This window comes from Nerophis lumbriciformis, linkage group LG04 (assembly GCF_033978685.3).
Source record: "Nerophis lumbriciformis linkage group LG04, RoL_Nlum_v2.1, whole genome shotgun sequence".
Classification (NCBI taxonomy): Eukaryota; Metazoa; Chordata; class Actinopteri; order Syngnathiformes; family Syngnathidae; genus Nerophis; species Nerophis lumbriciformis.
This window is the reverse complement of record NC_084551.2, coordinates 28297501-28314646: the sequence shown is the minus strand read 5'-3', so window position 1 is coordinate 28314646 and position 17146 is coordinate 28297501. Positions and strand designations below refer to the sequence as shown.

At 40.3% G+C, this 17146-nt stretch overlaps 1 protein-coding gene across 2 annotated transcripts in view; it reads right to left on the bottom strand.

Moving 5' to 3' along the window:
• Positions 1–475: 475 nt before the first annotated feature.
• LOC133598614 (F-actin-uncapping protein LRRC16A-like) overlaps positions 476–17146 on the bottom strand; it is a 135690-nt gene continuing 119019 nt past the window's right edge. The window contains exons 34-39 of one of the 2 annotated variants that reach the window (XM_061951344.1): positions 15805–16015; positions 15601–15637; positions 11969–12163; positions 11742–11885; positions 10166–10324; positions 2307–2448 (exon numbers count right to left, since the gene is read on the bottom strand). In XM_061951344.1, the coding sequence (XP_061807328.1) occupies positions 10200–10324; positions 11742–11885; positions 11969–12163; positions 15601–15637; positions 15805–16015 (712 nt within the window). In that variant the 3' untranslated portion in view covers positions 2307–2448; positions 10166–10199. Of the gene's footprint in view, positions 2449–10165; positions 10325–11741; positions 11886–11968; positions 12164–15600; positions 15638–15804; positions 16016–17146 lie in introns of both variants that reach the window. The other variant, XM_061951337.1, reaches the window with a different exon arrangement.

The following is a 17146-nucleotide window of genomic DNA, read 5'->3' as shown; positions in this document are numbered from 1 at the left end:
TTACCATCTATGATTACATCTTTTACTTACTTTTTACTTTCTTATATCTGTTTACACACTTTAACCATATTTTACCTATGTTTACATACTTTTTTTTTTGAACCATATTTTACCTTTTTTTAATCTTTGTTTACCCACTTTTTTTTTTTACCATCTTCTACCTGTTTACCTACTTTTTTCCTTTTACTTTTGTTGACCTTTTCCCGGTCTTTAACCTGTTTACCCTTTTTTAATTTTTAATCTAAATGTACCTCTTTTTTTTACCGGTTTACCTACCTTTTATTAACCTAATTTACACCTGAGTTTGCCTTTTTTTAACCATATTTTTCATGCACTTTTTTTTTAAAGCTCCCTTTACTTTTGTTTACCTACTTTTTAAAACCATATTTTACCTTCTCTACGTGTATCTTTAAAAAAAAGATGTTGATGAAATTAGTGATATTCCTCAAAGTAAAAAAAAGCACCACATTTTAAGGACAGTCAAATCATTTTTAATCAGAACTGATCACATGGACACCCGCAGAACACAATGATTGAAAGCAAAAGTAAATATGTGCAAACGAGTCTTTAGTATTTAGTGAGACTCATAAGAGAAATGTTAGAACAAATGCACACGTAGAAACAATTTTGGCTTTATAAACACAATGTACAAGTGAGTAGGGGCAAACAACAATGAGGAAGATGTTGGACGTTATCCCAAACTTGTTACAAGCAGTGTGGCAAAACATGTTCTTACAGGCGTGAGCAGAAAAACAACAGTCACAGTGTGCATATTACATGTGCATTTATTACACACACGCCTGCAGGTTTAGAGGAACATACTATTTACATACAGTACAGTGCACATCATGCAGTCCCAAACACACACCTAGTCACATCCAGCTGCAGCAACACTTTGTGTGCACGTGCGCACTCTTATGAACACCTGTGCTTTTTGACAAAATAGGTGACGTCGAGGACAGAAATAAATACAAACAAATGTTGTTGACATCAGGTTCTTACAGTATGTACAACAAGAACAGTGTTGTTCGGAACAACATACTTAGCTATTAGCTCGTTTTATACGGGAATGTTTGTTGTGTAAAAGGCAGTGAGACGGACAAGCAGCCCACCTTTGGAAGCTGTATCAGAGCCAAAACAGAAGGAGTGATAATGAATACATTTTATTACTTACTTGTTTATATATGCAAAACAATACCATCATTCAATAAATAATCTTCAGTTATGACTTTGATACGGCAATTTTGTCAGATCTGTGTGTGAAAGCTAGTTTGGGAAAATGTGGCTTGTGCGTCTCTGGCCTTGCACAAAGTCCCCCCCCCCCAAAAAAAACAAGCCCAGGACGGCTGAAGAACTTCCATCAATCCAATCTGGATGAATCCTGCGTCCCTCTCAGTGCACTTGCAGAACAGTGAGTGGACATGTTGTAACGCAGTGTCAAAAAGACCATCTGCTGTACCACAACCTGATATGAGGCTTGTGCTGAAAAAAGTATATACAAAAAAATCAACCATCCTCCCCTCCCCCCCACCTCCAGTTAACTTTTGGACAAACGTTGCATTCAAGCAATTAAGGTTGGAAGCCCTCACTGTACAAACGTTATGAGAGGAAAAAAAGACAATTTGACAAAACAAAACATGGCATGCAGCACAGCTCCTTCTTACATTGCAATGTAGCCTAAACAGTGGACAGCATCCAAACAGACCCCTGCAGTTAAAGGGTGTTCATCCACAGTGTGCTAATATAACTCCTTAACGGTCGCTCAGCAAAAGTCTCCCAGACAGTCCTCACAGGGTGATTCCTTTACTTGCTTGTCTGGTGCTCAGATTCTCAGCGAAGCTACATGAAGCGGAATCTGTGCTGAGATGCTTAGCTCAACATGTATCGTCCTGTGAAAAAGGCGAGTTGCATAATAGATCCGAAAAAGCAGATTTCAGCGTGTAGAAAAAGTCTTAGAAAGAAGAAAATGCCATTAGGTTGTGGTTGTAAAGCAGACTTCAAGTACAGTACAGTGATGGTTGTTAGGTGTTTGGTACCTTTGGGGCACTTGGACATTAGCAAGTTATTTCCCAGCCTCTCTTTCGCGGCTACATGTCAGGTCACATGATTAATACATGAAATCAATTGTGGCAGACGGAAGCTCTGAGTTTTGGTTTAGCAGTAGAAAGAGTATCATGAGAAGGAAATAGTTGCAAACTAATTTGTACTTTGAAGGGTCAAATCATTAAAAACCTTATGAAGGGAAGTTAATGGCTTTTTGTTCCCAATGTGTTCATATTAAAATCATTTCTTTGTCAGCATCTTTTTCAGGATCTGTCGATTCTTTGCCTGTTTTGTCCTTGTCTGACTTAGTTGATGGTCCCTTGGTCTTGAAGGGGGCGTGGTCGTTAGAGTTGGTACGCTGATGGCTGGAACGCTGACAGGATTCAGACCCAGGAGCCTTTCTCCCTAAAAGACAACAGAGACATGATAAGGAGATGGCAAGAAAGTAAATGATGTAAAAACCTTCAATAGTGAATCTTTGCTGCAGTGTACCGCCATGAATAGATCTGGCACTGCAGTGGCTGCTGGTTGCAGGAGCTTCATGCTCTTGTGTGTCATCTTTTGTGTTCTTGATGTTTCCCTCGTCTTCATGTGTTGTTTGTATTTTGGTTCGGGCAACAAGGCTGCACTACTTTTTGGTGGACTTTTGGAGCTGCCTCAGGGGAGCCTTTCGGCCATTTCCATGTTTGGACCGAAGATCAGATGCTGGATCTTTACCACACCGGAATCCGCGTGGAGGGACAGGAGGAGATGCTGAGGAAGAGACGGGTCTGTGGAGCTGACGACGAGCATCGGGAAGGACAAGCTTCACGGAGTCCTGGCTGGATGAGCATGCATCGGACACTTCAGTCTCTCTGGATGGAATCTCACTCATCCACGTGAATCAAACATTGACACAGAGCGAGTGGGCAGCCTAGGATGGAGTTGGCTCTTTTGGGCTGGTTTGTTGGATCTGTTCCTGTCTCTGGCTGTGCTGTCCCCAACCTCCCGCAGACGATTGCGTGGAGCACCGCGGACGCCCCGACAGTGAATGTGGGTGTGAAGATGGTGGTTTTGTTTTGTTTCGTTGTTTGTCCATGCATGGTGCAATCATACAGTGCATCCAGAAAGTATTCACAGCGCTTCACTTTTTCCACATTTTGTTATGTTACAGCTTTATTCCAAAATGAAATTAATTTTTGTCCTCAACATTCAACACACAATACTCCAAAGTGACAAATTGAAAGGTTTTGTTAGAATTATTAAAAATTATTATATCAAAAATAAGAAACTAAGAACTCACATGTACATAAGTATTCACAGCCTTTGCTCAATACTTTGTTGTCCTTTGGCAGAAATTACAGCCTCAAGTCTTTATGAACACAATGCCACAAGCTTGGCACACCTATCTCTGGGCAGTTTTGCCCATTTCTCTTTGCAGCACCTCTCAAGCTACCTCAGGTTGGATGAGAAGCGTCAGTGCACAGACATTTTCAGATCTCTCAAGAGATGTTAAAACAGTCTGGACAAGCCACTGAAAGACATTTACAGAATTCCCCTAAAGCCATTTCTTTGATATCTTGGCTGTGTGCTTAGGGTCGTTGTCCTTTCCGAGTTCAAGAGTGCTCTGGAGAAGGTTTTCATCCAGGATGTCTCTGTACAATGCTGCATTCAGCTTTCTCTCTATCCGGACTAGTCTACCAGTTCCTGCTGCTGAAAAAACATCCCAACAGCATGATGCTGCCACCACCATGCTTCACTGGAGGGATGGTATCGGAATGGTGATGAGTGGTGCCTGGTTTCCTCCAAACATGATGCCATTCATGCCAAAGAGTTCAATCTTTGTCACATCAGACCAAAGAATTTAGTTTTGTCATTGTTTAAGAGTCTTTCAGGTGCATTTTGGCAAACTTTTACTAATGAATGGCTCCTGTCTGCCACTACTGCAGGTCTGATTGGTGGATTGCTATAGACATGGTAGTCCTTCTGGAAGGTTTACTCTCTTCACAGACGAATGCTGTAGCTCTGACAGAGTGACCATCGGGTTCTTAATCACCTCGCTGACAAGGGCCCTTCTCTCCTGATCGCTCAGTTTAGACAGCTGGCCAGGTCTAGGAAGAGTCTTGGGAGTTCCAAACGTCTTCCATTTATGTATGATGGAGGCTACTGTGCTCATTGTGACCTTCAAGGCAGCAGATATTTTTCTGCACCCTTCCTCAGATGTCTGCCTCGAGACGATGCTTTCTCTGAGGTCTGAAGACAATTCTTTCGACTTCATTCTTGGTTTGTGCTCTGCCATGCACTGTCAAGTGTGGTACCTGGAGGTGTGTGCCTTTCCAAATCATGTCTAATTATGCCTGGGCTGATATTTGATAAGTCAATTAACCAACGATAAATGAAAACTGACTACCGTAAGTTTTCCAGCGTCGAATAATCGCCACGTGCATGCTTCAAGAGCATTCAAGCTACGCGCTTGTATCATAGCGGAATGAAAAGAAGGGGGTGAATTATCTTGTCCTCGTCTTTGACTCTGTGTGCAACGACGCGGGGTTGTTCTCACACTAGCATCACACAGTGCAACTAGTTAGCATGTAGCAGCTAACGTGGACAAAATTATCACAAAACTAAATGCCACCACACCACTGTGGGAATATTTGACTTTAAACCTTTGAAACAGGATGAGCCTATCACCACCGAAAAGCCATTTTGATGAATGTGCGCGAATATGACAAACCTGCACGCCTACTTGAAACATAACCACTGACAGTCCACACTCACTTGGCGTTTGGTGAACAAGTCTGATCATTGTAAACAAAACAGTGCAAAATAGTGTGCGCTCACAGAAAGTGGTTAAATACACCAAAGACATGCTGCTATTTAATACAGTTATAAAACTAGGATTTTTTTAAAGTGCTGTCATGTTGTCATCTCATGTCGGTGTTCCTCACTCGGAATCTGCCAAACTTAATTTGTTTTGCAAAAGACCTGTTAATATATCTGTTTTATCTCTAATGTTTATATTGTTTCTCTGCAGTATTGTTTAAGAAGGTCCTAACTTGATTGTCAGTTAAGTAATGTACAACTCAACCTCTGCCTAAATGTTCAATATTGAAGTGCAACTTTGTTTGTCAATACTTTATTTAGCCATTTTATTTTTTGTTATGGTTGTGTATATTTGTATTTGTTTTGCTAAACGACAATGTAATTTTTATTTGTTTGTTTTATTTTGCTTGGAGATTTTAATGTTTTCATTCCAATTACAATATTAAAATACATGAGAAAGACAAGTGTATTGCAATTGAAAGGATATACATGCATCATTATTATGTAATATTATTACATCAATGGTTAACTTGGTCTCATAAAAATAATGTCAATAATATCGTTTATCGGCAATAATTCGTAGGTCAATATATCGTCAAGCAAAATTTGTTATCGGCCCAAGCCTATGTCTAACCAACTTAATTGAACTCCAATAAAGCTGTAGGAACATTTCAAAGATGTTCAGTTGAAACAGAATACACCTGAGGTCACGTTTGAGCTTCATGGCAAAGGCTGTAAATACTTATTTACATGGGAATTCTCAGTTTTTAAAAATGTTTTTAATACATTTGAAAAAATGTATTAAAAAAACTTTCACGTTGTCATTATGGGGTATTGTCTGTTGAATTTTGAGAAATAATTTGTTTCTGCTTATTTTTGGGGGGTTAGTTAGCAGGCTACTTCCTGCAGGAAACATAAAGAATACAATTGTGTCTGTAAAAATGTTTTTCCTGTATCTGCATTTTTATCCGACTCCTTGCTAAGATGTGTCAGGTTCTTCCTTAGCTAACATTCTACAAGACTTGGGGGAAATCTGTTTATTTGGTTAGCTTTGCTTTACATAATATTTGGTGTTTTGTTACATTTTCAGAAAGCCTGCTGTGTAAAACGTTATTTAAACAAAGATTGAGGTGGACTTTTGAACAGTAATTAATTTTAGGTTTTTTATACACTATAACAAATGAATGCAAAGTGAGAGGAAACTCAAACTCGGGTTGCGCGATATCGACGATATGCGATATAAATTTGGCTGACTATAGAGCTTTACTATTGTTATATCGTGATAACGCATGTTAAGGACACATTCCAGCTGTGTCAGCAAATTTGACAACGACAACCAAACGACTGCATTCCCAACTACGGATGATGTTCGAAAACCGGTTCTTCTGATTGTTTGATAAGAAAAAAACAATTCCATGGATTCAAATCCCTTTTTGAGAAACGGTTCCCGTTATCAAAGCCACTGTAGCAAAGAAAAAGATTTGGTTCTTTATTCGAATCCCTGGGAATGAATCCCGTGTCACAGGAAATGTCCTGTGGCAGGTCACAGGAAATGATTTAGCTCAGTCATTCGGTGGCAGATACAGAAGCAGCAACAACAATGGACCGGAAAAAACGCTCCAAGGCATGGCTTAACTTTACTAAGAAATACGACGAGAAAACGGCTATCTGCAATTATTGCCAGGCTTCGCTCTCATGTAAGGGGAGCAGTACAACAAACATGTTGAAACATGTTCAGGCCGTACATAACCTGAAGGTTAGAGAAATGTGTCGTGTCTTCGACACGTGGAGAAGCAGCGATAGAGATGACGAAGCACACCCCTCTTCCTCTGCTTCAACCTGCAGTCCCAGTGATAGTGCCGGTGACTAACTAACATTAACTGTTGCTGGTTAATTTCCATATCTGCTCACTTGGAGCCTTTAGGCTAAAATAACGTTACCTCTTATGTCAACAAGGACTACAGTAATGATAGACTAACGTTACCTAAGCATAGTCAGTGGCTAACGGTAACGTTAACGTTAGCCTTTTTGTATGTGTCTGATAACTTTAACGGTATCTTGTAGCCTACACCACTCCAGAGTTTGCAGGTCTGTCTAATAAACTAGTGCTCGCAAGATGTGAATTAAGATAATGTTAACGTTATCCTATTTTAGATGATGACATTCATGACAGCCAGAGTGACCAGTGCAGTGTTTGCTCTGTAGCACAGAGCGTTAACCCATTTACCATAGCGAGGTATAACGCAGAGCGCAGTAAGATGAGTGAGGAGGAGAGTAACAACATTACTCGCAAGCTAACGAGAATGATGGTGAAAAATCTTCTACCCTTCAACCTGGTGAACACAGACGAATACAAGTAGGTTAATAATTGTATTTTGCTGACATGTAATGGAGCAAAAAGTAAACAACACCATTACCCTGAGATTTGTTTCAAATGTAAAGTGCTGTACAATACAAATTAATGCAGGATTTTCCCTGCATGTATTTTTCTTAAGTGGCCCACTTAAAGGGGCACTAACAGTCAATATTTATTTATTTTAGTAAAAATTTTTTGGGGTAACAACAGTCAATATTTATTTTTTTAATTTATTAAATTTTTTTCTTAAAAAATAAGTGAGCTTTTGTCAAACAAAGTATTGTGTGTTGTTTTCCATATATAACAACCTATCTGGATTCGATAAGAGAATCGATAAGGAATCGGTTCGATAATGGCATCGAAATTGCTAATTTCTTAACAAACATCATCCCTATTCCCAACACAATGTAGCGTCCTTGCTAATTAATCCACACTGTCTTGGTGGTACTTAAACTATGTTTCTCACAAGTATCACTGCAGGACAAGGCGTAGCTAAACATTCACACTGTAGGAGGATACAATAAGCCATGTTAACCACTAAGCTAGAGAGCTCTTGAATGTAAAAATGTTGGCATATTGATACAAATATCATTAATAACGATAGTTTAAAGGGGATGGGCAAAATAGGAAATACATTTCCTTTGCACAAACTTGGACATCAGTGTTGTAACCTGGCTTTGCTGGTTGTTTCAGGGCTTGCAACAGACACCCTCTGGCAGGCGACCCGATATGTGTTGATCAAGCCCCCGCCTGTGTCAAAGGGGCTTACGGCCTTCACAGGTCTCCCCTCTTTGGCCAGAGCAATCTTGATGCCTCTCTGCTGCCTCCACGTCTGACTGGAAAGCTCTCCTCCAGCTTTGCCCTGTGATGCCCAAAGTTCCATAGGCCTTGCTAAGGGAATGGCCGGTAAATCCCCAACAGCCCACCTCTACCGGCATGCACCTGGTCTTTCACCCATTTCTGTGGCAGTATTTCACAAGCTCCTGATATTTTGCCCATCCCCTCTCTTGAGCCTCCTTCATCCTTTCCTTCCAGGGCACAGTCAGCTCCTGGCGCCTGAGACCAAGATGATGTTTTTTCTCAAGACTGGGTGATGTAAGATGGAATTCTCAGCTGCTGCACCAGGTCAACTGACATTACCCAGGTTGTTCTTGGGTTTGATCTTTGGCTGCTCTACTGCCCTCACAAACTGGATCGTTCTGGTATTGATGCGCCTGCCGGCTCCGTTACCCCTGCTGATGGCCTTAGCAATGGACTTGAGGACCTGGTCTTGTCTCCAGAAATAGCGGCCTTCGCTCACAGCCTTAGAATATCCCCTCTACTCCAACTATGGAGCAGAGGGGATAAGTCGGTGTCTCCACTTTGCCCCATAAGTGAAGTGAAGTGAATTATATTTATATAGCGCTTTTCTCTAGTGGCTCAAAGCGCTTTACATAATGAAACCCATTATGTAAGTTACATTTTTAAACCAGTGTGGGTGAAGTGTCTTGCCCAAGGACACAACAGCTGTGACTAGGATGGCAGAAGCGGGGATGGAACCTAGAACCCTCAGGTTGCTGGCACGGCCGCTCTACCAACCGAGCTACGCTGCCCCAAGAAGAAGTTAGAAAGGCTGGATAGAACATGATAAACCCTCTGAATAAGGAACTTGATCCTTTGGGGATTCCACTTCCAGTTGACAAGCATGTTATTTGACTAGGCTAACAGGGCCACAAAATGGTGCAACCAGTGATGATTCCACTTTCCACTCGTTGTCAATCAAATATTGTCTGGCCTGAAGAGACACTCAGGCTGAATTTGCTGTAATAATCCAATATGAGGTGTTTCATCTTCAGTGGAACATGATACTTGTCAAGTGCCACTTCAACCAGATGATGTGGGATTGAGCTGTAGGTGTTTGAGAGCCACAGAACATCCAAGTTCCCTCTACCCCTTCTTGAAAGAATATTTTGATCTCCAAACTGAGCAGAGAGATGATCCAAAACTAATCTACCTTCTCAGACCGCTCCTCTTTGGAAATGAACCCCTTCAGCGCAGCGCTAAATGTTGGTGATTATCTCCCTTCTCCAGAGTACCTTCAAGGCATTCGTGAGCCGTTGGAGAAGTTTCGGGCACCTCTTATTGACATTGTAGGGTCCTTTACTTGGACCTGGTGCTGAGCTAACTCTTGCCCTCCTCACCAGTCCCTCCACTTCCTTCATACAGTGTTCCTTCAGGTTGAACTCTGATGTTGGTTCTGGTGGAGTTTTGAGAGCCTTGCAAGGGCCCAGAGGTTGTTCTCTCCTGCTGTCGACATAGTACTCTTGAGGTGGCTGTCGATGGTGTCTTTCAAAAGTGCCCAGTCCTGTTCTGACCGAGCAGTTCCTTGGTCAGATTGAAAGGGTTAAACAGAAATGCAGCTCTCTTCCTTCCCTTCTCTTGTGGCTCTCTGCTCTTAGCAAGGTCAGCAGATATTTCCTCAGGAATGCTCGAATATCTAATAGACCTTCCTATTCCACATCTCTGGCCTTCCTGTACTGACTCTTGAGTGCCTTGAGCCTTTCCATGAGGCGCTTTTTCTCCTGGCTCGGTGGTTCGGAACATAGGCTGAAGTTGCAGACTTGGCCTCCTTTATCCCGAATCACTCTACTGCAATATTCCCTATGATTGTCATCATAGTAGTCAGTCGGCGGTCCACATTTCTCTTAGCAGTCCGCTCCTCTAAGATGTGGTCTATGTCCTTGTTAAACGGATGCCACAGAGTTTTCTTCAGAGTCTGGGGCCATTGCGTCCTTGGATAGCCCGATAGCACATGTCCATGCACGTGTTCTTGGCTCGGCGCAATATGGTCACTGGTGGCAACTGATGGTACTAGAAGGCTTCGCAAACTCCTGGCCAGTAAAGTGCAGGCATTTTGAGTGACTGACACTTCGAGGCTCTGGGCAATGTGGTTTGCTTCTGGGCCTAGCTCCTCCGTCGTCTTACCAAAAGAAACTTCTGTGCGCTGTGCTGCAACTTCTCATGTCTTGCACCCCTTCCGGGCCTGGTGAATCTTCAGGCCTCTGATGTTTTTGTAGGTCTTGCCACAGCTGCATCGTACTTGCATTGTCGAATGTCCATTCTCTTGTGCCATCAACCTTGAATCTGTCCGGTTGGGACCAAGTATAATATGAATATATGGTCAATTCTACAGTGATTAGATCGATATTTTTATAATCACAAAATCTATTTATATTGTTGTCATTTTTGTTATTGTTTACAAACTCAGGAAATAAGACCCTGGATATAGGAGGGCTTCAAGGGCAAAAACCAAAGGTTTTAAATCAGAGAAAATAGTAGGTTTTGCTTATGTTTAGTTATTTTGCACTGTTGAATTCATTCTGAAAAAAAAAAAAAACATAATAAAAGGGAAATAATATGAGATGTAACGGTATTGTGGATACCACGGAATTGCGGTTTTAAAGTCCTTACAATATTGCCGTGACATGTGACGGTATCGAACGAAAACTTGGTGACTGTAGTTTTGTTTGGCGCTTTAGCGTTGGCCACGTCTGAAAATAAACTACACCTTCTACCCACAATCCTCTGCACAGCACGGGACCGGCAAGATGGGGGTGTGGAACACTGTAAGCAGGAAGTGAAGTGTTTTCGTGCTTGTAGTAAATAAGAGGAATTGTATTTTTTGGACACTTCCTGAAAATGTCATCAAAATAACTCTTAACAGTTATGGACAGTTATGGACACACAAATAAACCCTGGCGAAAACACAACCTCTTTGGCAAAGGTAAGAAAGTCTGTTTTCTGCAAAGCGAAGCGCGCCACTTTAGTCTCGAGTGTTTCCAAGCCAACACAGGGCCAGCCGATGACATTGCACTGCACAGAGGGAAATACGTGTACACTGAAAAACTACTTGATAAATAATCAATCCATCCATCCATTTTCAACCACTTGTCTCTCTCAATGTCGCATGGGGGCTGGAGCCTATTCATCTGCACTTGGGTGGAAGGCAGTGTACACCCTGCATAATTTATGCTTGAAACAGTGAATGCGCCTGCACTATTCTTTACACTTAAAAATACATTTTTGTAGTAATAAATATGATTAGAACATTTAAGCATTAAGTCAGTGTTTGATTACAGTAAGTGTGTTTATCCTAAACATTCATGCCCATCCATCCATCCATTTCCTACCGCTTATTCCCTTTGGGGTCGCAGGGGGCGCTGGAGCCTATCTCAGCTACAATCGGGCGGAAGGCGGGTTACACCCTGGACAAGTTGCCACCTCATCACAGAACATTCATGCCAATTCATTTTATACTTTATACAATTTTTACCACGTCTTTTTTTTTTTTTTTACATACACCACGCTATCATATTGTTGCCTTGATACCGTGATAGTATCGTACTGTGAGATTTTGATACCGTTACATCCCTAGATATAATGTAACAATTCATTTGATATTGTTACAGTGCCATTCTGTGTCTTTGTCTGATTATAATTTTGATCAAAAATGTAATCAATACAATACTTTTGTCGTTCTCAACCAAAAACAAGTCCTTACCTTCCTGAGTAGATTTATTGGCAGAACTTCCAGGCTGCAAACTGTTATGGGCTTCCTTGTCTTTTTCTGGTAAAGCCTTCTTCAGTGATGAAGCCGTGGCTTTCGGAGACAGCCCCTCACCATTGGGAGCATCCAAGTTCTCATCTTTTAAGACAAATGATGCAAAAGGAAATAATAAAACATTTGATCTTCGCAGCAGGTTGACAAAGCAAAGGCTTTCACAGTACCTATGCTCCTACTGCTTGCTGTTCTCGGCTTGTGCGGCAAGGAGGGTCGGGCAGACAGAGCAGGCTTTGCTCCCTGAGGCATTAGTGGTTTAGGACTCACTGGTCCCCCTGAGGAGCTCGAGGAAGATGGAACCCGGGCACGAGGAGCGGGATCAGGCTTGGTTTCAACACGAGCTGCAGTCTTCTCTAGAGAACCTGTGAAAGCGTAAAGCAGGTTAAGATTGCAAGCTTAAGATTGACTATACAAGGGCTGTCAACATGAAAATAAATTATTGCGTTATCAATATGAAAGAAGATTCATCACTTTCGGGTTAAGCCGGCTTTGTTACACAGTCTGTGATCGTGATGAGGGGCGGCCCATTTCGCTTCAAAACAAAACTTTGGATAAAACTAAGGTAACTTGTTGGTATTGCAGCGACAAACCTTTTTATCATCGGCGCACATGAAGTTTAAAATACCATCTTAAAGCAAAAAACGTAGTGAAAGATGGCGCCGACAGTGTTGCCAATCCCCTTGACGACTTTTTTTGTGAACAAAACAGCTACTAGCCATAAATCTAGTGACTTTTCCCGGTGATATTGCAGACTTTTTTTGTGTCTTGGAGACTCTGAAGTGAAAGCAAACAGCAGTCACCGTCCTCAGCGAGCTGTGACGGCTGCTGCCGGTCAGCTGGTGCTGTTGCTTTGCTCGCGCCGATAGCTACGTGCTAACATGAATGCTAGCTACAGCGACAAGAAGCAGAGAACGCTACGCTGGCAATGTTTGCTGAGACAATGTTGTCAACAAAAGTAGCACAGTTAAGTTAAACATATGCCTTTGCTAAATGGATAGCTACCACATGCAGAACATCTAACATCTGTGAAGACCAAGTCCTGCAAGAAGATGTCATTCATTTCAGCACAGCTGATTCATCGTACAATACCTTGGAGAGGCACAATTACAGCAAGGATAAACCAACTGTACTACACAAACAAGAACACCAATTTGCACTACAGACTGAATGTGAATTTATGTTGCTTCCTGGAGAACACTGGACGACTGTAAGTAATCACAACAAGCTGGGGTCGCATCATCCCAAACAAGAGATCGGCCTAGTCACCTGAAAAAGGTAAGCAAACTTGTTTGTTTCAACAACTGTTTAAACTAAAGAAAAGTAAATGGTGCACTATGTTAACTTGTTTAAGAGAGCGTTTACTACATTATCCATTAGTAACTGTACATTGTTTGCAAGATTATTGCAAACTGCAAAGACTTTCAAAATGTGCACTTAAATCTTACGATACTTACTGTCACCAAGTTTTGAGCAAACAAAACATTTAAAAAACGTTCCTGTATGACATTCTGTCTACCAAATTGCATTTGTACCCACATATTGGGGTAATTTTCTCAGCAAATGTTATTTATGCAAACGAATATTAACCTGTGATTAATCACGATTAATTAATCTGATTAAGAAAATGAATCACTTGACAACCCTAATATATACATATATATTAGGGCTGTCAGGTGGTTAATTTTTTAATCAGATTAATCACACTCTAAACCTGTGATTAATCATTATTAATTAGGGGTTTTATATATATATATATATTTATATATATATATATATATATATATATATATATATATATATATATATATATATATATATATATATATTAGGGGTGTGCATCTCTGCCTTAAATGGCGATCCGATATGAATCTTGATACATGGGTTACGATACAATTCACTAACAATGCTTTTTTTACATTTCGATTCAATGTGATTCGATATGATGCAAAATTATTTGATTCGATGCAGATGGAAGATTTGAATGGTAAATAGAAAATTAAATGTATCAGGTCAGAACAATGTTGTGTTTATTTTTTAAATAGAGACATACAAAACAGGCGGTTCTTGTGTTAATTATTAGCAAATAATAGAACTATCAACTTCAAGTCATTGCAATCCACAAACTTAAAGAAAAGAAGAAGTGAGTTGAAAAATGCAAATTATGATTAGAACTGTAAATTAATCTTCTTCTGTTGATTCTAAGTTTAATGGTATTTGTCCTTGTTGAACATCGTTAAATGACTATCAAATTTGATCAAAAGACTGAAGGGTTGTGATATTCACAAACAAACCAAATCTATTGACTGGCTCATTGACATTAACGATAGGTTTGTTTTTATTTGAAGCGTGACAGTAATGAAACATTTACGGCACATGCCAGCCAAGGCAGAAACAGTGGCAGCTTTGCACACAGTGGGTGTGGGTCTCCTCACTGCTCTGACGAGAATGGAATGGAATTCATTGTCATTGCACTTAAAAGTGCAACAACATGTGTTTTCATGACAAGATGTCTAAGACAAGACATTCAGTAGACAGGGGACCGCCTGCGAGGAAAGGCTCACAGCAGCACCGCTTGTACATTGGGCACACGAGAGATACACGTTTTCATGTCTCTAAACATCCAACCAAATTGCTAGATTTGTTGGTAGTCGCTTTTGAGAAAGAAAGTCACTAAGAGGAGTTGAAAAGATACTAGATATAGCGAGAAAGTCGCCAAGTTGACAACACTGCTCTGAGGTATTAGTGAAAAATAAAGATGCAAAGGTTGCTTCTGATTGGTTTACCCTGTGTGGTGCCTTCTATGGTTGGCTAGATTCAGGCACAAAAACTTATGCATTGGTATGTGATTGTTTTTTTTTGGTAAGTCAATCAGAATTACTGTCTGCCATGTTGGTCTGTCCTTGTCAGTCGCAAACGACAACGCTACTCTTGTAGTACGTCATCACAGAAGACTCGGAAGATGAGGGCGGCTATATTTAGTGTCAGATCCGCCTTCAACCGATTCATGACTTTTCACCCGGACATCACCCGATCCATATTACATATACGGTAGATTGAGGCTCAGAAAACGGTAAACTCATATCTCTAAAGTTCAAATCAGTTATTGGTTTGCACCGATTAATTTTTACACCCCTATACACACACACACACGTATATTTATATATATATATATATATATATAGAGTATATATATAGAGTATATATATATATATATATATATATATATATATATATATATATATATATATATATATATATATATATACATATACATATATACACACACACACACGCGCACACACACACACACACACACATATATACACATAATTATACATATACATACATAAACATATATACACATATACATATATACACATACTTATATATTTATTTTACTTTCTTGAAATCTTTTATCAATTTATGATACAAGGTTTATTTTTATGGCCTTTTTGTAAAAAAAAAAGCAACATTTCTTTCATAATGGGAAAATGCAAAATATGCAATATTTCTAAAAATAGGTTACAGAGTGTAATATTAGCGGTTGGATAGACAACACTGATTTTGATACAGTAGACAAGTGGACTAGAAAAGTGCCTACTGAGCTAGAATGAGAAAGAAAACAGGCAGGACTTGGTTGAGTTTATTGAGGTCACATAACTCACGTGTCTCATCTGTGTTGGTGTGATTATGCATTTCCTTGAATCCTTGAAACAAAAATGAACATTCCTACCTTTGTCTTGGTTTGTGTTTTGAATGCATGGTGTATCAATCTAAAATATTCTTATGCATAACTCACCTGTGGAATTACTGTCAGGCCTGTCAGGGCTGGAAGACTGGAAAACACAGATTTTTCAAGCATAAGAGCTCAATGTCTGCATCCAGATGATTTAATAATGCAACATTTGCTATCTAAATATATGTACAGTAGTCACAATATTACAGCTAAAGCATGGTTTTCACATGAAGGCTTAACTAAATGCATGCTTCCCTACCAGCTCACCTTGTGTGCTCTCCTCTCCTGCTTGGCCTTCATCTCTGCCAGCAGCCCACTGCCCATTATCTGCATGGCCGGGTACCGCCGTCCACCCTGAGGACTCCCTCGGCCGTCGGAGCTTTCCCACGGCTCGTCTATGGAGTCAGGTGTTCTCAGCTCCTCTGAACGGTCTGAGCTACTGCTGTAGTCTGCGGGCTGTGAGCGACTTGAAGAATCTCTGCAGGGCGAACAGAAAGGAATGGAAAAAACAAAAGAAATTTATGATGGCAGGAAACTACAACGTATCACAGTGGGCATCTTCCAATTGTTTATCAGACGATAAGTATATGTACCATTTAGGGATGGGCGATGTGGCCTAAAATCTATATCACCATATATATTGTAGCCTCTTGCAATAACATTGTATATCACAATATATTATTTGATATATAAATGGATAATAGAACCATTTTAAAAACGGGTTACAAAGGCTCCTAAATTGACTGCTGACGTAAGTGGTAACATATTACATAAGTTTCAGTTGTCTTTTTAAAAAAAAAACGTATTATTAATCTACCGTATTTTTGGATTATAAATTGCAGTTTTTTTCATAGTTTGGCCGTGGGTGCGACATATACTCTGGAGAGACTTGTGTGAAATTATTAGCACATTACCGTAAATAATCAAATAATATTATTTATCTCACTCGCGTAAGAGACGAAGCAAATGGCAGCAATCGTCACACACACGTCAGCAATCGTCACTCACACGTCAACCAATAAGAATTCTGCGGGGGTGGGTCATGGCAGAAGTGCATTGTGGGTCATGGAATGCTAACTGCTATATGCTACTGCCGTAGCTATTAAAATGGATCACATCAACATTGGCGGTAAACTTATAAAAACTGAGAAGGGCTGAACTAAAATGGCACCGAAAAGGAAATCATATACTGCTGATTACAAGCTGGACGTAGTGAAATATGCAGCAGAGAACGGCAATCGAGCAGCAGAAAGAAAGGACATACCAGAGGTGACACCGGGGGAGGAAGATTTCATGGGATTTAGCGATCGGGAGTGACAGATTGTTTGGTAAACGTATAGCATGTTCTATATGTTATAGTTATTTGAATGACTCTTACCATAATATGTTACGTTAACATACCAGGGACGTTCTCAGTTGGTTATTTATGCGTCATATAACGTACACTTATTCAGCCTGTTGTTCACTATTCTTTATTTATTTTAAATTGCCTTTCAAATGTCTATTCTTGGTATTGGATTTTATCAAATAAATTTCCCCCAAAAATGCGACTTATATAAGTGCGACTTATATATGTTTTTTTCCTTCTTTATTATGCATTTTCGGCCGG